At 41.2% G+C, this 24,795-nt stretch overlaps 1 protein-coding gene across 1 annotated transcript in view; it reads left to right on the top strand.

The window, feature by feature from the left end:
• ARHGAP42 (Rho GTPase activating protein 42) overlaps positions 1-24,795 on the top strand; it is a 229,340-nt gene that overhangs the window by 45,100 nt on the left and 159,445 nt on the right. Inside the window, exon 2 of the mRNA XM_084894676.1 lies at positions 16,230-16,325. Within this exon, the coding sequence (XP_084750802.1) occupies positions 16,230-16,325 (96 nt within the window). The remainder of the gene's footprint in view (positions 1-16,229; positions 16,326-24,795) is intronic.

Below are 24,795 nucleotides of genomic sequence, written 5' to 3'. Positions count from 1 at the left end.
ATTTCAGTAAACTCATTAATTTGTACTTACCTGTTTTAGGATTTGTGGCAGTTGCAACTGATACAGGGTTGAATTTTACCCTTGCTTAATCAAATTATTCTCCACAGGTAGTGCAAGTTTATAGCACAAAGCTTTCTTTGCAGAGTAATAGTCAAGATATTTAGGAAGAAAATCTCTCAAGTATTTTAGGAACTAGCATTTATATGTAAGTGGTATGTATGTTGATTACATATCAGCTTTATTACTCAATAAAGCTGAAAACCCAAGGACTTAAATTTGGTCAAGACTTCTTGGTTCAAGGGGCTGTGATTAAAGAAATTCATTATTTCATTAATAATTTAGATGTTAAATAATTCTGATATCCACTGAAACTTTTTGTAATGCTGCTATTGTAGTGGTTATTAGTCACTCAATAGGCATGATTTCTAGGGATTCTCATAGGGAAGTCTAGACAATACCCTTCACTATTCTGACGTAACATAGGTTACTAAATTAATTAGCTGAAGATAGTACGTAGCCCCACACCTAGAACACGGGCCTATGGCAACTAGCGCACAAACTATTTTATTTGTCATAAAGGTCACTGACCTTGAATCGGTGGCTGGCTCTTACACTGCACAACCTCAGGACTGCCTATGACTCTTGGATTTTAGAGAATTTTCTAGACTTAAAAAGTTACCATCAAGGGAGCCTGTGGAGCAAACAATACACACAGTTTCATCTCTCAGCTATACATCTCTTCTCATGAATCTTCGTCCTGAACATACAGAAGACCCCAGTACCTTGTTCATTATCTGGGGAGCCCTTGTTCACATGCTGTTCAGGAACCCACTGTCTGGGCATCTCTAGGGGACGCGGGTGGCTTACGTAAGCACACAGCTGCGGGAGCTCCCCAGGGCTCTCCTTTCACACTGCACTGAAGTCTCTGCCAGAAACCAGGCCAGGGCACTGGGTGGCCTGGAGGCTTCAGGCCATTTGGATGCCCAAGACTGAGAAGCTAAGCCAGGGAGAACTAATTTCTCATTTCACACTCTGAGGTCAAATATTTCCCAAACGGGCCGTTGAGGGGGTTAGGTTTCTGTGACGTTCAAAGAGAGGACAAGGCGATTGAGGATTGTGTGCTGTTGGTTTCATTCGGTTACTAGCTCCTTGAGATTAGTGATAATTCTTCCTTGACAATGTCAGATGTCCCAAAAGATGCCATTGTTCAGTATGAGTGAAGTATAAAATATGAAGTTTCATGGAGCCCAAGTTGTACACTATTTTTTTTTTTTTATTGATTTTTTACAGAGAGGAAGGGAGAGGGATAGAGAGTTAGAAACATCAGTGAGAGAGAACCATTGATCTGCTGCCTCCTGCACACCCCCTACTGGGGATGTGCCAGCAACCAAGGTACATGGCCTTGACCGGAATCAAACCCTGGACCCTTCAGTCCCCTTTGTCCACTGAGCTAAACCAGTTTCGGCTGTACAGTATTTTTATTTTGATATCTCTAAAATTGGGTTAGGGGGTCTTTCTTACCATTTAACATTTTTGAATGTATGGGCTATGGTAAATGAAAATTATAATTAAAAATGTATTAGTTGAGAAACTAATATTAATAGGCTTTGAAGTAAGCCGTAAATACCAAATAAGGAGAACTGAAAACCACATAAACTTTAAGTGTTTTAATTGAATGGTGACTTAATCACGGGCTGGCTACGTTCTGTCAAATAAAAGCCTTCATTGTGTGTGTCATTTATATAAAAAGTCCCGTGATTTGTAGCAATAAAATAATTAGAGACAACATGCTTTCCAGAGTGTGGGAAGCTTTCGAGCCAGACTTAGTTGCATGAGTTGACACAGTTGGATTTCCTCAGTTCTGGCTGTTACATGAGAACCTTAGCCTTTCAGAATCCCAGCAGGCAGCTGCTGACCGTAGAGGTCCCTGAAGTATGTGCAATTGGCGCTCAAGCAGCATGGCGTTTATGTGAATGAATTTTCGTTTTTTGGAATAGAAGATTGAGATTTATTTTTTGTTTTCTGAAGTCTATATTTAATTACCCCCAAATGAAAAATAACCCTTTAATCATATGATATGTATCTTCTTTAAAGCCACTTAAGTATTTTTATAGTGACCATTCATGAAAATCTACACTGAGCGGCCAGATTATTATACTCTCTGAACGCATAATAATCTGGCCACTCAGTGTATATCCTATATAATAAAAGGCTAATATGCAAATTGTTCCCTCGACCAGGAGTTCGACCAGCAGGCAGCCTGGCCAACCTCCCATGTCCCCTGGACCTGGCCAGGCTGGATCTCACCCTCCCCCCCCCGCCACCCCACCCCACACACACACACACACACACTGAGTGGCCAGATTATTATGCACTCAGAGATCATAATAATCTGGCCACTCAGAGTATAATACACAGGAAATTAAAATGGTTACATGATTGAGATATAAGAACCATAAAAAGGAAGGATTTTATTTTTAAAGTGATAACATGGTAAATAAGAAAAGGAAGATTATAAACGACCTGGTAAAAACTATTTACTACGGAGCTAAGCCCAGTGTGCTAGAATTGTAGATATAAGAGGGATATTTATTTAAAGTGGTATAGAAAGAAGGTTGATGTGACACGGAAGCTTAGGATTCCAGCCCTGGTTCTGTTGCTGGGACGAATCACTTAACCTTGGCTTCCTCGTCTGTAAAATGGAGATAATTACCTACTCAGGCCTGTTTCCCCTGTGGGGGTTCCAGTGAGGGTCAGGGGTATAAATTTGATTAGAAAAATCTCATCATGTGTATTTAAAGTGGTAAGATGGCCTCAGTGAGTCAATTTATTAAAAACAGACCACTTGGAATTAAAATTAGATAAAAAAGTAATAAAGTGTATCTCACTAAAAATCATCAGCTCTATTGTGACAGAGCTGATGGGGTGAGGGGTTGGCTATGGAGACATATGAGTGAAATCTACCACGTTAAAATGCGGTTTTCCTGAAATCTCAAAAACCGCTTCAGTGTTTCAAAATGGGATCGGATAGCAGAAGAATGAACTCTGTCAACATGTAGGATAAGAAGTTTATTGAAAACAACTTACAAAAAGCATTGTGTTAATGGAGAATTATGATCTTTGTGCCCCTGCTTCCCGGGCAGCCCAGGCTTGACCGTTTTACAGTGTCGTTTTTTCTTTTCGGAAAAACGGGGCATGATGCCAGCATGCTTCTCATGTCGTCCAAGACAGAGGCTTATGTATTCGCCTTTCAATTACTATTCATTATAAACTGTTTCCAGTCTTTAAGAGGATGTTAGTCATATGAAAAAAATCTTTGCAATAACCATCGTGGTCACGGATGGCCATGACGCTGCATGACACCATACTTTTGTATTTGGCTAAAGAAAATAAGCGAAAACACAACAGTAAAAACCCAAGTATTACCATCACAACAAACACAGAAAAAGCTGTACTCGCATTTTAACTTGTCATTCTGTTTAAATCATGCTTAGAAAATTGTTGGAGGTTGCCAAAACCGGTTTGGCTCAGTGGATAGAGCATCTGCCTGCGGACTGAAGGGTCCAGGGTTCGATTCCGGTCAAGGGCATGTACCTTGGTTGCAGGCACATTCCCAGTGGGAGGTGTGCAAGAGGCAGCTGATCGGTGATTCTCTCTCATCTATGTTTCTAACTCTCTATCCCTCTCCCTTCCTCTCTGTAAAAAAAGATCAATAAAATATATTTTAAAAAAGAAAGAACATTGTTGGAGGTTCATGTGCGTTAGCTTGCTAAGCTTGTTTCTTTGGCTGGTTAAAGATTTCATTATGGGATCTCGGAATGTTTTAAGGAATGCTGGAATGCAGATATCTAGCATTCTTGAGATGATTCTTGAGAGTTTTCATATCTCAACTATTGGCGACAATATGAGTGTTGTAGCCCTTGAGTGTTGCATGTTGCTAAACAGCCCATGGGAAAATGCACTTAAGTAAATGGTAAACTGACCTTTTGGAATGGAGGCAATTGACTGTGATGATGTTTGTTGTCACTTGAGTGTTGGTGGGCAGGCACAGAGAGGGAAGCTTAATGCAGGCCTAGTAACTCAGAGCGAAGAATGTCATGTCTTTTTAGTCCATGGTTTCCTCCTGAAAAATAATAGTAGTTACAAGGTGATGGTTTATCCAGCTCTCATTAGGTGCTGTGCTGGTTTCATGTGGTAATCACAATTGTATGAAGTAGGCATGTTAATATTATCTTCAAGCCCTAACCGGTTTGGTTCAGTGGCTAGAGCGTCGACCTGCGGACTCAGGGATCCCAGGTTCAATTCCTGTCAAGGGCATGTACCTTGGTTGTGGGCACATGCCCAGTAGGAGGTGTGCAGGAGGCAGCTGATTGATGTTTCTAACTCTCCGTCCCTCTCCCTTCCTCTTTGTAAAAAAAAATCAATAAAATATATTTAAAATTTATTATCTTCATTTTACAGATAGGTACATTGTAACTTGAAGAGCCCAAGTAACTTAACTTGTCCGCAGAGCAACATCATTGTCTAACTAGTAGTCTCACACCAAAATCCTCGCTCTTATATTTTAGGGGGACCTCTTTGTATTAGAAAATGATGCAAAGAAATAAAAATCTTTACTTGCTCTCTTCTCTAATGACTGAAGTTTGCGGAATTAAAAGCAAACAAACTGGTAACTAACTGTTGTCCCCTTCTAACTTAGTTGGACCACCAGAATCACTTTTGGAGGAGGGTTTCTTCTAAAGCAACACGGGCTGAGATTTCCGGGCAGCACCTGAAATAGCTGGGCTGCTTCTGTCAGTTTCCACGTCTTTGCTTTTTGCCAAAGATCTTAAAAGGAAAGAGCCATTTGATTTGATCTCATCTTTAGAGCTCATTGATTTGATTTGATTTGATGTCCAGATGGTTAGGCGTGTGTTGGCGGGCTCCGGTTTTCCATTGCTCCTCTTAGCATCTTTTATGGCTGGAGGCAAGTCTGCCTCTAATCACCTGGCTTCTTATCTCTAATTGCTCTTTGCCAGTCCTGGAAATGCCTTAGTTTACCTTTCCTAAAGACAGCCTGTAATTCCTGCTGCTGCTGTCAATGGACAGCGTCCTATGCTGGATGCAGTAAAGACTGGAGAGGTTTTGTTGTCCTCCGTGGGCTTTCATGTTCCATGAGTGTTATGGGATGTAGGTACAAGTAAGTAAAATAATATAAAAAATTGTAGGGTATGTCAATAGATATTCAAAGAGGAGTTAAGTCATAGTACTATAGTACTTCTCAAAATTTTCTATCAGCCGAGGGTAGAATAGACATGGCTTGGCTCAATCTAGTTGTCTCAATGGGAGGAACAAGATATAAGATAATTCATATAAATTCTGCTTTACCCACATATGTGCATTTAAAAAATGTAAAACAGTATACAACTACTTAGCTTCCCCTCCTCTCCCCCCCCCCCCCCCCCCCCCAGTTTTCTAATAAAAGTTGTGGCACCAGGAAGATACACTAGCAGTACCCATGGCTTTCTGAACCCCTGGCCACTGCTGTGCATGTTAAGGTGTGCCCGTATTCAGTATCTGAAAATCAGCACATGCCCTGGTGTTATTTTTGTTTTAGGGTGGATTTCAGGTCAGTTAATGTAGGGAGGCAGGGCTTAAAGGCTCCTTAAGAGGACGAAAGGCAGCTACCTGCATCATCTTCAGGTATAGCCAGCGGCTCTTGTAAGGTCTGATGCGTCTTCTCGGTGCTGCTGTGAGTACCGTACACGATACTTCTTTAATTGAAGACATGAAAAGGTCACAGCAGGGTCAAGTGCTGTGTCCAACATGAAGAGTGACTAAGTGGATGCTGAGAGAATTCAAGTTTAGCTTGATTTGTTTGGCTGGAATACTGAGGGTGCAAAGAACAGTTTGAGAAAAAAGAGATGGCCCTAAGAACAGGGGAAAGACGATATGCTTACATTGCCTAGCAGGGATCAACTTAGTGTGGTACTTTTTAAAAAGGAAATTAAGCTAGTAAACTAGTCAAATTATGGTTTAACCTCAAATGTATTTGGTATATGATACCAAGAAGGGGCTGATGATGGAAAAAAGGAAATCAGTTTTGAGAGTTGGCACTAGGCTGATATGAAAGATAAGGTAAATATCAAGTACTCTTCCAGAGTTGCCAGCTTGGGTAGACTTCAAGTAGTCCAGAGAGAAGTGGGCTGGAATTGAGGTACAACACTAAAACACTTTCCATCACCAAATCCTGTCTAATAAAAGAATAATATGCAGCCGAAACCAGTTTGGCTCAGTGGTAGAGCATCGGTCTGTGGACTGAGAGGTCCCAGGTTCGATTCCAGTCAAGGGCATGTACATTGGTTGCAGGCACATCCCCAGTAGGAGGTGTGCAGGAGGTGGCTGGTCGATGTTTCTCTCTCATCGACGTTTCTGGTTCTCTATCTCTCTCCTTTCCTCTCTGTAAAAAATCAATTAAAAAAAAAAGAATAATATGCAAATCGACCATCACTCCAACACACAAGATGGCTGCCCCTATGTTGACACAAGATGGCCACCACAAGATGGCCAGCAGGGGAGGGTATTTGGGAGGGACCAGACCTTAAAGGGAGGGCAGTTGGGGGTGATCAAACCTACAAGGGAGGGCAGTTAAGGGTGATCAGGCTGGCAGGCAGAAGTGATTAGGGGCAAACAGGAAGGAAGGCAGGCAGGCAAGCTGTTGGGAGCCAGCAGTCCTGGATTGTAAGAGGGATCCCAGATTGGAGAAGGTGCAGGTTGGGTTGAGGGCTCACCCTCCCCCGTGCACTAATTTCGTGCACTGGGCCTCTAGTCTGTTAATAAGACTAAGCTGTGAATTCCTGGCAAACGGGGAAATGAGAGATTAGACTGGGAAGAGGTCTTGGGTGGGCAGGGAGACCACGAAGCCCAGGTCATGTGGCAGGCCATCTCTGTGTTGCCAGGAAGCTTAGGAAAACTTCAGTCCTCCTTTGCGTTGGGTAACGCTATTCTCCAGTTAAATCAAAACAAGGCAAGGATGTATTTTAGGAAATTCCAGCATCCAAACTGAAAGGACCACTTAGGAGTTAACCCACATACAGATACCAATAATACTATTTAAAAGAGAACAAATATTGAGGTACAGCAAGGTGGCTAAAGACAAACCCTTGGAAAAGAGTGTGAGGAAGAGAAATCTCAAGGGAGGCAGAGAAGGACTGAGGCCGGAAGAGAATCCTGAGAAACTGCATTCTGCTATTGTTTTCTCACTGTCTCCCCCCCCCCCCCCCCCCCCCCCCCGCCCTCTTCCCACTCCCTCCCCACCCCATCCCTCCTTCAAGTTGTTTCCCCAGGGTAGGAAGACTGGTAGTTTATTTCATGCTTTGAACTTTCTATTTTTAACTTGGATTGTAGCAATAGTGAAGTCTTTGTGGTTTTTTGTTTTTAATTTTCATGGAATTTGTAGCTTTAAAGAAACTGTGGATAAAATCTGGCCAAGTGTTGGTTCCTGTTTGTTGTTTTTAGGCCAGAATCTTCTGGAACTGCTTGCCAGACACATATCATATGGGGTTGCAGACTGTTTGGTTTTCAGGAGAAGCCAACCCACTATTTTCACTGAAGCTCTCCTGAAGATGGTAACTTAATGCACAGATTAAATATGGTGTGCTCACCGTCAAGATATTTCATATTCTGCATTTGCCATCATAACAAAGAGCGGTTTAGTAGTAGTGAACATTTGTTGAGAATCAGCATTTCAAGTTTCCCTTCCATACCAGACACCGTGCTAAGCCAATTTCATGTAATATTCATGACAATCTTGCAAGGGATTAGTATCTTCCTTTGGTACACGAGGAGCCTGGGATTCAGAGAAGCTAAGCGCTTGCTCTAGCAGTAAGTGGTGGTCCCTAGATTGATGTACCTGTCTGACTTCTGTGCACACTCGGTCCACGACATGAAATAAAGATTGATTCCAAAGAGGGACTTCTTCCCAGATCTGAGCACATTCATCGCGGAGGATTTCAGTTTATCACCAAACACAGATGCTTTGATTTATACTGCCTGCTGGAAGGGTGGATGTATCCACTGCAAAGCAGGATGCAGAGAGAAGACCCTGCATCCGTATCTGGTGTAGAACTTAATGAGGCCATGTAAGCGAGGCTAATTTGTTTCACCAACTTGACAGTGACAAAACAACCATGTCGTTCCACCCACAGTACAGCAAGTTCACTTAGTGGCTTAGAGTAGTCTTTGCCTTTTGTATTTCCAGGGGCAGGAAGAACAACATTGGAATCACTGGCCTCTGATGGTCTCCCTTGACCTCCTGTGGACATGGCTATTGCTCCATGGCAGTTTTTCTCATGGCCTTTAAGGAAAGAGAATTCCTGACTGTTTCATTCCTATAAGTCACTCGATTCACTTCACTTCAGCTCAACACAGATTTACTGAGTGATGATTAGTAACAAGCTTTGTCTTTAGCCTTCTTTATAAACACTCTTCTTTAATTGTTAATACTGGACAACAAAGATTTTGTAGTCATTTATGTAAAATAGAAGATAAAGTAGGCATTTAAAAACTTGGTTCAAGTCAGAGCTCTAGAAATGATTTTTATTGACAAGTAGTTCTCGTTGTGTTTTTCTTATACTTTGCCACATACATGATTCTTTTCATCTCACTTTTTTTTCCATCTAGGAATCTGATATTAGTAGTTCCCTTAGAGAACTCTAAGAACATAACTAAAAAACCCACAACTTATTAGTAATTCCTTGATGTATTTTGCTGTGTATAATATATATATTTGTATTAAGTTAATGCTTGCCATTGCACTCATGTGTGTTCCCAGTACCATAATCATTTCTGTAACTTATCTATAGTGGAACCTTACATTATGAAGGCCTTGGTAGTTGATGTACACTTTTCTCTTTCTCTCTGCTCTCTGCTCCTTCTGATCTCTTTTGTGTATTGAACGAACTCAGAACAAGTCTGTAAGCTTTGCTAGAAATATATGATAAGATATTTAATTCAAGGGTCTTGGAGTTTGCAAACTGGGAACACAGCTAGGCAAAATTCCAGGAATGTTCCAAAGAAGAAAGAAAAGTTACACGTTCTGATAGCTAAAAGTACCTTCTTGAGAATTATCATTTCTGCATTCTTAGCCCTAGATTGTCCAAGATGGTTATCAGTCAGATGTCAGGCAGTCAGGATGATGGGTATCAGGAGGTCTGATCACGTTCCAGTGATGTGGACGTCAGATAGACGTACACGTGAGCCCTTCAGGGAATCACTGGAAGGTTACCTGGAAGCCAGATGTATGTATATCCAGGCATTCATGCGGGACTGGAAAGTTCAAAAAATTCAAGTTCCCAAGCCAGTTAGAACAAGAATGGAGTCTTTCCTCATGCTGTAACCTACATAATGTTAATAATTTTAGCAGTTTGGTTAAAATGACTCTTTTATATATTTCTTGTCTTTTCTCTTTCCTCATATGTTTGCTTTCTATTGGGCACTAAGGACAAAGAGACATGAAGAATATATACTTACCTTCAGGAAACGTAACACCTAGAACATTTTCCAGCTATTTTGTGGGGTTAGAAAGCATTCTCTTTGACTTTCAGCATGCTGTTTTGTAATTACCATTTAATATATGCTTGCCCTAGCTCATTGCATGCTATCAAGCCCTCTCTAATAATCCAAAAAATGGAGTCTTACTATCTTAGAATTTCTACAGCAGGTAAAGGATAAGGTAGATGCTGTCCAAAGGCCACACCTTCCTTGGTTTTAATGCCCCTTGGTTTTGGGGAATTAATATGGTATGCTTTAGGAAGCATAGAATTTGGGAAGCATCAGATCTCTCCAGGTTGGAGTAGTACAGGTCTTAGATTCTGGGCAAGGTAAGTTATTTAAGTTTTCAGAGCTTCAGCCCTGATAGCGTTGTGTGAGAATTTAAGAAAATATTTAATAATTTTGAAATGGCAAAACATCTTACCAGCACTATTGCTATCATTGTAAATGTATATCAAAGCTACTTGTAAATAGTAAAACATCTCTGTTGTTATTATTGTTTTGGAAAGTGGATAACCCATATATAATATTACAAGGGGCTGAAAAAATTCACATTAGGGTCTTACCCAGAGTGTGATTGGGAAGAAGGAAAGGTGAAAGGCACTTGGAAGGATGGAGTATTTGCCCTCCTTTCAGAAATACAAGGTTTCAACGACTGAGCTCTTGTATATAAGATATGGTGTGTGGAATACTTGGCAGTATTCACAGAGGGTACAGTCTCCTTTAATACGTTATTTAAATAAGGTGGATAAATCGTATTTATGGATAACTGGATGAAAGGTGAAATAGAGAAAGCACAGCAGGGGAGTCACAGCATATAGCGGGAAGTGTAAAGGAGATTAAGGAAGGCTTTTGGAGGAAATGGAGTCGTGAGAGAGATGTTGAAAGAGAGCACGGGAAAAGAGTATAACTCAAGAAGGTGGAATAACCATGTAAACAGAGGTACAAGAGACTGGATGGTTTGTTTGTGGTAATAACCAGTAGCCCCGCCAGGTGTGAGTCTTGGTAGATGTGGTTGGACAGTTAGGATATGCCTTTTTGAATATACTGGACATTTTCTTAATGTGTCTTTGTCTAGTGCATTGTCACCTCTTTAGTCCCATTTCCATTAATTCCTTTGAGTAGCCTTGCCCGGTGCACTCAAGCAGATCGGATTGTGACTTTATTTGCTGTCTCTGTGCAGTGTGGTTCCATGGGGATTCTGGGCCAGGTTCCCCGGGTTGAAATTCCGACTCTGTTGTTTACTAGCTTGTGCAGCCTTGGTGAAGTTATTTAACCTCTGTGCCTCAGTTTCTTCATCTGTAAAATGGGAGCGATGATATCTAATTTGTGTGGCTGTTGTGAATATTAATGGCTTAATTTACATTAAGCGGGTGGAAAGCATCAGGCACATATTACTATCTGTGGTGGTGGTATTATTAACCTCTAGTGGCGATGTTATCAATTGATCTGTGATAAGATATCATGTCCCTACTGGGTTCTGTCTTTTTGGAAGGAAGGTTATATCCTGTTTTTACTTTGAATTCCCTTGCCTCTTACTGTCTGCCTTCTGCATGAATGTGTGAAGGTGATAATTCTACATGAAGTCTCTGTGAGTCTTGCTTAAATCCAATCCCAGGGCAATTAGATTTCAAGAAGGACTGCTTATACCGGTGGACTGGCTGGTTGTACTTGTTCTGACATAAATATAGCTCACTTCCATAGCTCACATTGTAAAAGTAACTCTATTAGCAATTCTGACATAACAGATAGACTCCAGCTCTTAAGTCTGTGAATAAAGGAGAGCTATAATTAAAATTTACTGCTTTATATATCTCTAATGAAATGAAGTTTTAGTGTTTCATTAGCATCATATAAACATGTGTGCTACAGGTTAACCCTTTGATATAAAAACATTGCAGACCAAAGCCCAGTTTCATTTTTTCCAAGTTATAATATGAATGCATATGAAGACATCTTCTTTTTACATTGCAGATGAGGCAAATGCAAAGGATGTAGTGTGAGTGGTACTTGTAGCATCTTTACTTGTACAATCTTACGCTCTAGTAAATGTTATTCCTTTACCTTCGCCATAGAATGGGGCCATGGTGGTTCTGACTGGGATATTTCTTGTGTTTGTCCTCAATTTCTAATAACTGTGTAGAAATAGGGAGAGACATGTTTACTTAAACTAGATTTCTTGCTTTGATGACTTAGTCACTTGATCTTTTTTTTTTTTTTTGCATTTAAGATAAAATGTCAATTCTATCATTACACAATTTGATACTTTAATATTCAACAGCAAACTTTAAAAAACTTAATTTTTAAATTCAAGGTCTATATAATCACATGTGATTTGATTTTATTTAAATGGTTTTAGAACCAAAACATTGGTTTTATATATCTGATCCATGCTTAGAAACTTTAGATTTAGGAAGTAGTTGCTCCATGTGGTTTTTAAACCAATTAAAGGTGTTGGGTTTTCCAGGCCAGAATCGCACACAGTAGGAGCCACGATGAAAAGCATGAGCTGGATGCCTCATTTTGCAGCTTGGCCAATATTGCTGCCGGAAAATATTATAAGGTTCTTTACCTTGATAATGTTTTTGATCTCATCAAATTTGTTTCGCTTTAAAAAAAAAAAAAAGAAAATGAGAAAAATTAAAGGTAAATCAAGAAAGAACATACTTTGAAGTTGAAAAAAAATTTTATTTTGAATTTTCCTTTTATTTTTGGAATTATCATCTGAACTAGTTACTAAACATGTTTTCTTACATAATTCTTTCTCATTATGCTTTTGAAAGGACTGTGAAAGGATCATTCATGCATTCTTGATTCCATCCAGGATTGAAATAGACACCCACCTCTTACATAGAAATATTGACTACTAATCAGATTATCGCTGTTACAACATGACTGTAGTGCACCAAGATGGAATTAGAAACTGCTATCATTAGACTGTTTTCTTGATCACTTTCCCCTTGAAGCCATTTATCTAAGGTCTAATAGCTCTCATCTTCATTTCTGAAATTTTATCTTGCTTGCTTTTTTTTTTTCCCCTGAGGTGTTTGACATGGAAATAACCAAAATGTTTTAAATGCTTAACTGTGTGTAACTGTTCTAAATACTTCATCTATTGATATTTACTCATTTATTTACCTCTCATAATAACTTGAAGAGCCCTGGCCAGTTTGGCTCAGTGGATAGAGCGTTGGCCTGTGAACTGAAGGGTCTTGGGTTCGATTAAGGTCAAGGGATGTTCCTTGGTGGCAGGCACAACCCCGGTGGGGGGTGTGCAGGAGGAAGTTGATGTTTATCTCTCATCAATGTTTCTGATTCTCTATCCCTCTCCCTTCCTCTCTATAAAAAAATCAATAAAATATATTAAAAAAATAATTTCTATTCCCTGAACAGATAAGGACACCAAAGTCCAGAGAGGTTATGACACTTGCCCACAGTCTTGCCACTGATTGGTAGAAGCAGGAAGCTAACCGGGGTAATCTGCCACTGGAGCTCCGACTCTCCATCCCTTGCCCATATTGACAAGGATCGCTCACAGTGTGGGCTGCTGTGTTCTTGTTTGGGGACGGGAATTACTATGGTGGATTCTCGGATGTTTTGAGATCTCTGTGAAAGGACAAAGCAGCTTGCTTTTCTTAGTCAAGGAACAAGGCTTGGGAAGCAAAGAACAGTCTAGGAAGAAATGGGCAGTCATTGGGGTTTGTTAGTTAAGAGTTCCCTAGGACAAAGCTTAAAAGGGAACTCAGAGAGCCTGTGGGGGGAGGAGAGAGAAGAAGGACATCTGCTACTGGGTTCCTAAGCATCCTGATCTACTCATGTAACTCCCTCCCCCTTCTCAAGTCTGCTGTGTAGGAATTCCATCTGTATTGTACATAGAAACATAAAGGGATGTTATATAGAACTAGAGGCCCGATGCACGGAATTTGTGAAAGGGGCTTAGCCCTCGCAGCTCCAGCTTTGTCTGGAAGGTCGTCTGGCTCTCTGGTCTAATTAGCATATTATGCTTTTATTTATAGATGCTTTTTCCAAGTCTTGGGAGAGTGCCCACATACAGCTTGGCTTACAGTTATCCTACAAGTCTGCTTTCTTTCTTTGTCTTCTTATAATGTCTGATACAGGTGTTATGACTTCTCTACCCTTAGCCAGAGGTGTGTGCTGTCAGATAAATGCATGTGCTTGCACAGTGCCCTTCTCTCTGGAAGGCCAGTTAGCATTTCCACTCTCATGGGCTGGATTTGAATGATCATAATGGAAGCCATTTGCTGAGTTGCCTCAAGAGTACCAGGCACATCCTCATTTAGTCTTTATAACAACCCCTTGGGCTAAGTATTAGTTCCCTGTAGTATAGATAAGAAAAATGGGTCTCAGGAAGGATGACTGATTGTCCCAGGCTTCATGGCTAATTGGTGAAGTCTAGTTCTGATGGAGCCTTTGTTTTTCTCCTTGACTGATAATTCACTAGGAGGCTCTCTTTTCATCGTTCATCCTGACAGTAGAAAGCAGAGCCATTCTTAGGTTGATAGACTTTTCTAATCTCTTACATTGAAAGTACCTCTCAAGTAGAATGTGAGCTGGTCCCCAAATTTGACCCTTTTTGTGGAAAGAGGTGTTAACCTACAATAGCATCTTTTTTCCACAGCATGATTTAGTTCCTCAAACAAACAAGATTTAGAAAATAAAAACAAAAAAAACCCAGTCTCTTGTGTGTGTGTGATTATATTTGTTGTTGTTGTTTTATAAAAGCCCCTCTGAGACTCGAGGCCCCTGTCTTCAGAATTGTTCGTGGTGTGAGGGTGTTGGTGAGTTGTTGGATCACATTGGCGCCGAAAGTGACCTTCCTATTTGGAGACCTATTTGTGTGTGAGTGCTGCGTACTTTGATAGGTCCTTAGGCTCGGAGTTTCATGAATGGTGATTACCATAGTAAGTCATGGGGCCATGTGTAGGCATGGGGCCATAATTGTTCTCTTAAAGAAAAAAAAAAATCTGACACTTGTTGAAAGGGTAAGGAAGACTTTATTCAGGACTGTTGTTACAGATACCAAGTGTCACAGTAGGGGAGAGAGAACAGGTTCAACTCTTCAACTCTAGCAGGTGGGGGAGGGGGGGCGTGTTGTGGGTGGAAAATTACTAAGAGAAGGTATCAAGGACAGGAAGATTCTTGGTGAAGGCAGGCCAAGAACTTATTCATCAAAGGTGGGAGATGAGGAATTTGATCAGATACCAGCTATCCAGGCTGCGGGTTCTCTCTAAATTGACTTGGCAAGATTCTTGTTAAGACGGGGGCTAAGTAGGCCCAGCAAAGAAGGTGAGCCAAGATAGAGGCCTCGTCAAGAAAGGGCTCAGCCAAAACCGGTTTGGATCAGTGGATAGAGTGTCAGTCTGTGGACTGCAAGGTCCCAGGTTTGATTCCGGTCAAGGGCATGTTTATTGGTGGTGGGCACATTCCCCGTGGGGGGTATGCAGGAGGCAGCTGGTCCATGTTTCTCTCTCATTGATGTTTCTAGCTCTCTATCCCTCTCCCTTCCTCTCTGTAAAAATCAATAAAATATATTTAAAAAAAAAAAAGAAGAAGAAGAAGAAGAAGAGGGCTCAGAGGAGACTGTGACGATTGGGCAGAGAGAGTCTTTGTCAGGCCACAGAGATGAATTAAATATGAGGGTTCGGGTATTGGACTCGAACCATTCAATGACATTCTGATAAATGTCTTCTCTCGGTTGCAAACTTCAGGGACCTTTCAGGCTTCTGCGATGCTGCCCTGCCAGACTGATTTATTTTAAATTTTATTTAACAAACTTAAACAGTGCTTAAGTGCCAGGCTCTGTTCTAAACCTTTTGCAAATATTAGCTTAATCCTTAAAACAACTCTATGAGGTGGCTGTACCGTTGCCATTCACTTTTTACAGATGAGAAGCAGGCCCACAGGAGTTAAGTAACTTGTCCAAGGTCATGTCAGCGGTGGGACTTGGATTTCAACCCAGGCAGCCTGGCTCCAGAGGCTGCGTTCCTATTCAGTCCGTTAGGTTGCATTCCAGGCTTTTCCTCTGAGGGATTTACTTCTCATTATTCTGGACTTTTCTTTATTCTCTTCAGGAATAAAGAGTAATTCCTCTTCTGGAGATAGCCACACTCTGGGCTCTGTTCAGCTTGAAGTCAGATTGAAGAGTATGTGTAGTTGGAGGTCTCCTGTAAATCACAAGATTATTTGTAAACAACCTTTCAGGTGACCTTTCACCTTAGAAGAAGATCAAATCCAGTAGTTCATTGGTAAAAATGTATTCCCTACCTGCTTCCCAGTCTGTGTAGAATAACATCAATGACCCTTTCGAATCAAAGGTCGGCTGCCCCCCTCCCTTTTTTTCCCCCCATCAGCAACCTCAGTAGCATTCTTTATTTTTTTTAAATAAATGCTCCATTTATAGGGAATGGATGATAATTCTTTAATAAAGTCTTTGGGAAATTGGCCTCCAAATAATACATAACTGGCACCAAAACTTTCTTTAAGGGGCAGATCTCCTTTGAGCAGAGCAGATCCAGTTCCTAAAATATTTCTTTAGTAGTCTCTTTAAATTCTGCTTGCATTTGTCAAGTTGGTATTTTAAAAGGCTCTGGTTAATATAGTATTAACATCAAAGATCTATGTGGAAAATAGTATTCCATGGTAACTTCAATTTATGACTTTTAAACTTTTAATTACAGATCTGTCTATGGCAGTACAGAAATTTTCCCAGTCACTGCAAGACTTCCAGTTTGAATGTATTGGTGATGCTGAAACAGATGATGAAATTAGTATTGGTGAGTACTATTGTTCTTCAATATCCTAAGTAATAATTATTCTGAGTTTTTGTTTCATTTTATTGTTGATAGTATTATAGATGTCCCCCAATTCTCTCCTCCCCGACACTGTGTCCCCCCTCCTCCTAGCCCCTGCCCCACCCCAGGCTTTCACCACACTATTGTCTGTGTCCATTGGTTATGCATATATGTATATGTGTTCTTTGGTTAATCTCTTCCCTTATCTCCTCCCCTCAACTCCCTCTCCCGACTCCTTTTTATTTCCTAAATAATAATTTTAAAAGCCCTACTTATGATACTGATTTATTGAAACCAAACAGATTCACACACCCAAATATTAAACATGTAAGACATTCTGACTTTGATAAAGGTAAAGGACAATTTTTGGGGACCCTTATCAGTTATTATACGCCAGATATTCAAGGCCAATCTGAGCGTGGGAATCCTAATCAGGATGTTGAAGGCCAAGTTGCCATAGGCAGGTGCAAGGACTAGATACACTGAGCAAGCGTGCCCTTCTGTAACCCAAAACTGATGTCACTATTTGGCAAGAAACCTGTTTTGCTTAAGTTCGTATAAAGCTTGTTACTGAGCAGCCAGTGGGGGGCTGCTGTTCTGTGAGTCTGTTTTACTAGGAGGGCTGCTGTGTTAGCAGTCCTTGCTTTACTGGACTGCTTTGTCCAATGGCTACATGGTAGCAATGGCTACTTGAACTGCAATAAAGACTCTCTTCTACGCCTACAACTTCTTAACGTCTTCTCCGTCCGATACCAAGGAGGTCCAGTTCTGGCAGGGGAACTGAGGCCCAGTAGTTGGCTTGGTGAAGCAGTAGTCAAGGAGTGAGAACTCCAACATCTGGCGCAGTGAACAGGGTCGAGAAGAAGCTTACTCCCCATCAGTATTAGACATTGTTTTAAAACTGCGCTCTGTGGTTTCTTCCATAAGGAAACTACTTAAGTCATTCTATGCGTCAGCTCTGCCCTTTGAGACGATGTGGATAACAATGCTCATCTCTGCCTCAAAGTCAATCATTCATTCAAACTAATACATACTGGGTGTCTCTTATTAAATGACAGGGTATTGGCTTAAAGATTTCTTTTTTAACTTAATACAGATTTCTCTTTTATTATGAGTATATAGGGGAAAGAATCAGGCATGATGTATTACACCAGTATTATTAAGGACACAGGACATTACTGAGGTTTCAGGTGACTTGAACCCTAATACAACTTTGCCACAGTAATTGAGCAATCTGATCCTGGAGTCACATGGTTTCATTTCCCACAGAGTGAATAGGTTGGGTAATGTGATCTCTGAATTTTTTTCTGTATCGGAGTTCACTGTTTGGAGATCAGGTTCAAGTAGCATTCTTTCTCCCACATTTTAACAATCCCTCCTTGTCCGTGTGTAGACGTGGGGTCCATTCGTAGGCTAGGTTAGAGACATGGCCACATAGTCAGAAGACCTGATAAAACATGTGTACATTTTAGAGCACATGTGTCAAACACACGGCCCGCGGGCAAAATCCAGCCCGCCAGGCCTTGCAATGTGGCCCTCACCGCGCTGTCATCACTGCACTCCGCTGTCAGTTTATGACATTATCAGTTTATGACTGTTCAGTAAACCATTCGGCCCGCGATTTAGGCTGGATTTTAGATTTTGGCCCCTTCTCTGATTGAGTTCGACACCCCTATTTTAGAGAATAATACTAAGTGTACTCATCGTCCAGGTATAAAAATAGAATATTACATGTACCTGGAACAGCGGCTTCCAAGTTTTTATGTGTGTATAAAACATGAGGAGATCTTATTAAATGCAGATTCTGATTCGGAAGGTCCCAGGTTGGGTTCTGGCTCTGCATTTCCATCAGACTTGAAAGTGAGGCGGACGCCGCTGGTGCATGGACCACACGTTGAGTAGCAGAGATTTATGATCCCTGACATGCCTTTCCACAGTCACATTCCTCTCTTTCCTCTGCTGTTTCTTCTGTAGTTTTCCCAGTTACATGCATTTTAAAATAATACGTTTTTATTATGTTTTAAACCTGTGTAGCAAGTCCCAGCCTAGGACAGCGCAATGTCATGTCCACGAAAGAAAGGTTTTCTGGGGAAGATCAGCTGATGGAGTGTCTGATTCATTGTATGACTTTAGCTGCTTACATTCAGGAGCGTTTCTCCCGGAAAAGTCACTGGGCAGAGTGCAGAGTCCATAGACAAGCCCTGTCTGCACGTAAGGCTTAAATCATGCATGTATTGTCATGGTCAAGTTGGCAGTCTTTCAGAGGAGCTGTGCCAGGCACTCACTTTCTTAGCTGAGTGTTAGTGACTCTGAGGGGGTGTGGAGGTGGCTGGGCCTTTGGTATCAGAGATGGCTTCTTCTGCTGTCAGATCTCTAAGGAGAGGTGGCTGAGCCATGCCTGCTCTTGGCTGAGGGGTACTTAGAAGCCTCTAGGAAGAAGGGAGAGGATCAACAGGGAAAGGACATCAGTGATCATACACCACTGACATTTGGAGCAAGAGTTATCATTTCATGTACCACTTCTTGACACTTTTCCTAAATATCTATCCCCCAATGCAGGCTGTGTAACATACATCTAACCAGAAAAAAAGCCTAAATTATATTACTAAAATATTAACATAGTACTAGCATTATTATGTAGAAAAAAGAAAGAATACCCCTAGGCTCTCATAACTACAAATATTTTGACTTAGAAATGACACCTATAAATTCTAAGAAGGCAGAGAGTTCAGATCTCTTTTATTTTTAAAGAAAGAACAAAAAAACATTTTAGCTTTAGCTCCTGACCTAGAGCTTGACTCATAGTAGCACCTCTGTTAAATTGTTTAATAAGTGACAATTTTCCTTATAATACTTAATTTTTTCAAGAATGTGTATGCTTTTTAATGGCATTATATGTCTATAATTTAGAAATTATATATATCCATATATATATTTCTTTTTTTCTTTATAAAGAGGATTATAGCAATTACTCCTGAGTTTTTGTAGGTATAATTTTAAATAATTTCATAGCTTTAAAATATTCCATCAGTTTCATATACTTGAATTTATGAAGTCTCTAGAGTACATTCCCGCTGACTATAGTTGGTCTTTTACTGGTTATTAGCAGTATAGTAAACATTTCTCTTAATTTCCATGGTGCTTCTTACTTAAAACACCTTCTTGAAGGCACACTTGTGACTGCAGAGGCAGGTTTTATGTCACTATGCCATGTGACCTTCCTGGCAGATGTCAAGTGATTTTCTCAGGTTGTGGTGGATTTGATATCTCCACATTGGTCTGTCTTTTTCCACTTTGGCTAATGGATGTTGTTGTGGCTCTTGCAGATTAGATTGAAGGGTGGGAATTGATCAGTAGGGAAAGGCTTATTATATGCAACAAATATTAAATTTAATTCTAATGCTTAGAGGGCTTTGAGGAGTTTGACCAAGGTGAATAGAGTTAGACCAAGGTGAATACTATATAGGAGTAGGTGTGATATTGCTTGCTACTTTTATATCAGGAGACGTTTTTAGTTCCTATTGCAGAGAGTCTGACTTAAACACCAATGTTTTGTTAGGAAAACCAAACTTAGAATAAAAATATTTATAAACATACATTATTTCTGAAACAAGGAATGTAAAAATGTAGATATGTTCCCATGTCCTCTCCATCTAACACTTTTTATCCTTTTACTAAGTCCCATGTGCAGTCTGAACAGTTAAAAAAAAAAAAAAAAGGAACTATGTACAGAATAAAGAAATAGTAGACTTTCAGGAATCATCCCTAACACGAGGGCTTATGTACCAAGGACAGGCATCCAGGAATGCATCGCTGGGACTAATGGGGGCTGGCGTGGGTGGAGTGCAAGAACCGTCCGGTCCTCACCCCCTTTGTCACGCTCAGTTCTACGTGGGAAAGGACAGAGCGGCAGTTGTCTGTAACATAGCTTGTTGAAGCCCCGGCTTCAGCTTCTTTATTCCTCTGATTTAATAAAAGAGGAATGAAGTAGGGACAGCTGTGACTCTTAGCTTTTTGTAATAGCCACGGCCCTCCCCGCCAGAGTAGTCTTGAGACTTAACCAAGGACGTGACCACTAAATGTGATGACTTACCAGAAATGTTCGTTTTTTTTGTAAGTGAGCACTATCTGTAGCAAAATAACTCATAAAATCAGGACGTTTGCAGACTTTCTGTAAGTTATGGTGCTGGGAATGGATGGGAGGGCATTGGAAGGTGAGGAAGATGTCTGCTTTCCATGTGCTTACAGTGGGATAGGGTGGGAAACAGGTTTTGAACAAAGTCAGGGAAAGAAGGTGCTGTTTCTATGTCAGGATCATTACCTAATTAGTGGAAGCTGTTCCAGGACATTTTTGTAGGCTGGCAGGCCTGTGTTTGGCCTGGAAATTGCCCCCACTCTTCAGCTGCCCCCTCCTGCTCCCACCATTCTGGCCTGTGCTTGCTGGCTTTTCAGTTTGTTTGTTTTGGTATCAGTTGAGACGGTGTTGGCATGGAAGGAAGCAAAATGGGAATTGTGGTCTGGGACGCAGTGGGGAATTCCTGTGGCTCAGAGAGCAGGTTAGTTGTTTCCAGGATTAAAGTCCCAAGCAGGGCAGCATCGCACACTCTCCTTTTAGCATCTTCCTTTCCATTCAAGAGCAGCCAGAGGTCATGCATCCTCCCTTTTCTAAGGATGAATGAGCTGCAGGTGAGCTTTGATGGCGCCCTTTTATCTGCCCACCGCAGAGCTGGCCTGGTGGGAAGCAGCGTACTGAGTCCATCCAACTTCACTTCCCACGGCTGCTCTAACGGCCCACTTTCTGTACTGCTTTAGTGTTTTGAACTCAGTAAAGACACTTAGATCAGGAGTAAGTTAGGAGTTGAGCAGCTGAATACTTGGGGCTTGGAAATTTGTGGTGAAGGGGAGAGGAGGGGTTATAAAGAAGTAAAGATTCAGTCCTCCTCAAATAATGATATGGATAGACTAGATACAAAATGTATCGTAGTTTAACTATGGTTGCACAGTAATATGTATGTAAATGCCGAAAGACAGTACTAACTGCTTCAGTCCTGGAACATGTACCTCCATGGACATCAATTGCCAAAGTGAGTCAGTGCCTCGCCTGAAAGCCTTACTAGAAAGAAATAAAAGGCTATCTCCACACAAAATAAAATGCTATTCCTTTGAAAACAGTCTACCCCGGTTCATTTAAACCAGTAGACGCTCAAAGATATTACTGTGAATCAGCATAGCAGGCAGGTTGTTTTTCTATGTTAACTAAGCACATGAGAGTATCCTATATAATAAATAGGTAATGTGCAAATTGACCCTCACACCCTCACAAGATGGCTCTCTAATGACCAGGTTGGCAGGGGGGTTAGCGAGGGACTACCAAACAACTGAACAAGCAGGCTGTGTGGGGCAACTAGGCCAGCAGGGGGGTTAGTGAGGGATGGCCAAACAACTGAACAGCAGGCTGTGTGGGGCAACCAGGCTGGCGGGGGGATGGGAGGGGCAGTTGGGGGTGACCAGGCCGGGGGGGGGGACAGTTGGGGGCGATTAGGCTGGCAGGAGAGGCAGTGAGGGGTGACTAGGTCGGTGGGGGAGCAGTTAGGACCAACCAGGCCTCATGGGAGGGGGCAGTTGGGGGCTACCTGACCGACAGGGGCGGGCAGTTAGGGGTGATCAGGCCAGCATGCAGAGGCAGTGAGGGGTGATCATGTCAGCACGGGGAGAGCAGTTGGGGAGCCAATAGGCCGGCAGTGGGGGGCAATTAGGCTGGCACACAGAGGGGGGCAGTTAGGGACAACCAGGCAGGCAGGTAAGTAAGGGATTAGGAGTCAACGATCCAGGATTGTGAGAGGGATATCCCAACTACCAGTTTAGGCACATTCCCCCAAGGGATCCCGGATTGAAGAGGATACAGGTTGGGTTGAGGGGACTCTCTCCCCTTGTGCATGAATTTCGTGCACCGGGCCTCTGGTAGGATAATAAAAAGCTGTAAATCATAGTATACTACTTCAGGATTTATGTCCACACCAAAGGTGAGCTATGCAAGTTGCTGTATTTTGTTCCTGTATTTAGTGACTATAACTTGAAATCACTTTAAACCAAAGCCTTATTAAAAATGGGTACTAGTGCCGGGACCGGTTTGGCTCAATGGATAGAGCGTCGGCTTGGGGACTGAAAGGTCCCGGGTTCGATTCCGGTCAAGGGCATGTACCTTGGTTGCGGGCATATCCCCAGTAGGGGGTGTGCAAGAGGCAGCTGATCGATGACTCTCTCTCATCGATGTTTCTAACTCTCTATCTCTCTCCCTTCCTCTCTGTACAAAACCAATAAAATATATTTTTTTTTAAAAAAATGGGTACTAGTAAAAAATGTCTAGATTTTTAAAATATCAGATATTGTTAGTCAAGCTGAACTGGTACCCATAAAAATACTAGTATGAGTCATCAATAAAAGGCAAAGCTTGCTCATTCTATGTAATCTTGGAGACCAGTGGAAAGTCCAGCTGCAATTGTGTGTAAACAGCCCGTGTAGTAGCTGGTGTTAATTCTCATGCAAGTCTTGGACAACGTGAACCTTGCACTCAAGAGATTAAACATTTACCAAGAAGGAGAGTCTGTTTGCTAGTAAATATTTTAGGTGGGGACTTCATTCCTTCAGACACACCTAAACAGAACATTCCTGTGGGAGAGACACACAGCACACAACCCCTTGTCAACTAAGGTTATGGCTCCCAACACTGAGTGGAGAAATATGGCCATCAGTTAGGTAATTTAAATCAAAATATGTTTTGTAATAATTGCGCAGGTATTTCTAAAATAACGAATGTATTCTTATTCAGGTATTTGCTTTGTTTGAATACAGATATGCAGATATGGGAATACTGATGATTGGTACCTAAGAGTTCTTGGAGTGATGAGCATATTACATCCTAAAAAACACTTTTATGCCTTGGCCTGTGTTGCTGCTCTGTTATTAAAGTGTCTGCCACACTGGTCAAGGGCACATAGTACTTGGGTGGTTACAGATTCCTAGTTAGGTGCATGTTGGAGGCAACCAGTTGATGCCTCTTTTTCTCTCTCTTTTTTTCTCTCTCTCTCCCTCCATCCTTCTCTTCCACTTTCCCGAAAATCAATGGAAAAAAATATCTTCCAGTGAGGACACCCACACACACACACACACACACACACCCACACACACACACGGAGAAAAAACCCCCACCACTTTTATAGGGAAATCTATGTACAAATTGTATGTGTGCAGAGTGATGGAAAGTTGAACCCAGTCCAAGTTTTGAATCCTACTGCATTATCTGGAACGTGCCATGCATTTTGGATTCTTTTCTGTTCCGTCTTTTGGAGATTATGTTGAAAGGTGACACTACAAGAGACAGATTTTAAATAGTTACATTTTAAGTCACAGGGCCTTTGTTGTTTGTTTTTGAGCTAGTAGAGCTTTGCAAATATTTGTTGTTGATCACCTCTCTGAGGCTGGGTGTGCGTTAGTGTGATACAGTGGTAAAGGGACTTCACCCTGGGCCGGAAATCATCTAGCGGTATTGACAGAAGCCTGGAGTGATCAGGGATGCCTGCTCAGAGGGTGTGAAGTGAAAGGCATTTTTTAAAGGGAGGAGTTGGAAAATTTTCCTTCATTTTCTGTGTTAGAGAAATTACTGTGGGAAAATGCTAAATCTTATGCCACATAATTCCGTTCACTGTGAGGATGCATCTGTGAGGTACAACGGAAAGGTGTTGTTTGTTTGATCCAGTTTTCCAAGTTATAAATTAGGAATATACTCCAGGACGGGAAGCATTGCAGTTTGCTTTGTGTGTTTTTAAAGGATTTATAGCATAAAAAACGCTTTTTGTTTCAGGTTAAAACAAAACAAAACTGCTATAGTCATAAGCCCAGGAAATATACTTAAAAGATCATAAGTGAATTTAGCTAAAAGAGAGCCTATTGTATTCAATTTAAGCTAATAAAATGCAACTATCAGCTACTAAGCTATTAAATTATTAAAAGCTTCTGTAAAGATTTTCTTCAAAATTTAGTTATGAGCTACACATACTCACCCATACTGATTACTACTCATCATTGTCTGACGCTGTTGTGATGCATTAGATTGGGACTGGCCATGGAGCTCTTCTTAGGCAATTTTTTTTGGGAAAGTTTGCAACCCAAAAACAATGACCATTACTAATCACGACTGAAGTCTTCAAAAAGAGACCTGTGATTTTTATTAAATTCTAGGGAAACATATTACCTTCTCAGAGGCTGAATCAAAAGAAAATGCATCAGTTATTACAGATCCTCATTACAACCCACTTGAAATTGTCGGTTATATAAATCAGGAAGTCCTCTCACAGTGGAACCTTCCCAAATGCCTAGGTTGTTTATACAAATAACATTTTCTTTTGAACTCTGCAGAGGAAGCGTGTTTTATTTTTAACGACTCTCAGCTGGG

Source organism: Pipistrellus hanaki (assembly GCF_964339955.1).
Source record: "Pipistrellus hanaki genome assembly, chromosome: 9".
Classification (NCBI taxonomy): domain Eukaryota; kingdom Metazoa; phylum Chordata; class Mammalia; order Chiroptera; family Vespertilionidae; genus Pipistrellus; species Pipistrellus hanaki.
The sequence above is the reverse complement of the archived record's forward strand: the minus strand, read 5'-3'. Positions and strand labels throughout refer to the sequence as shown.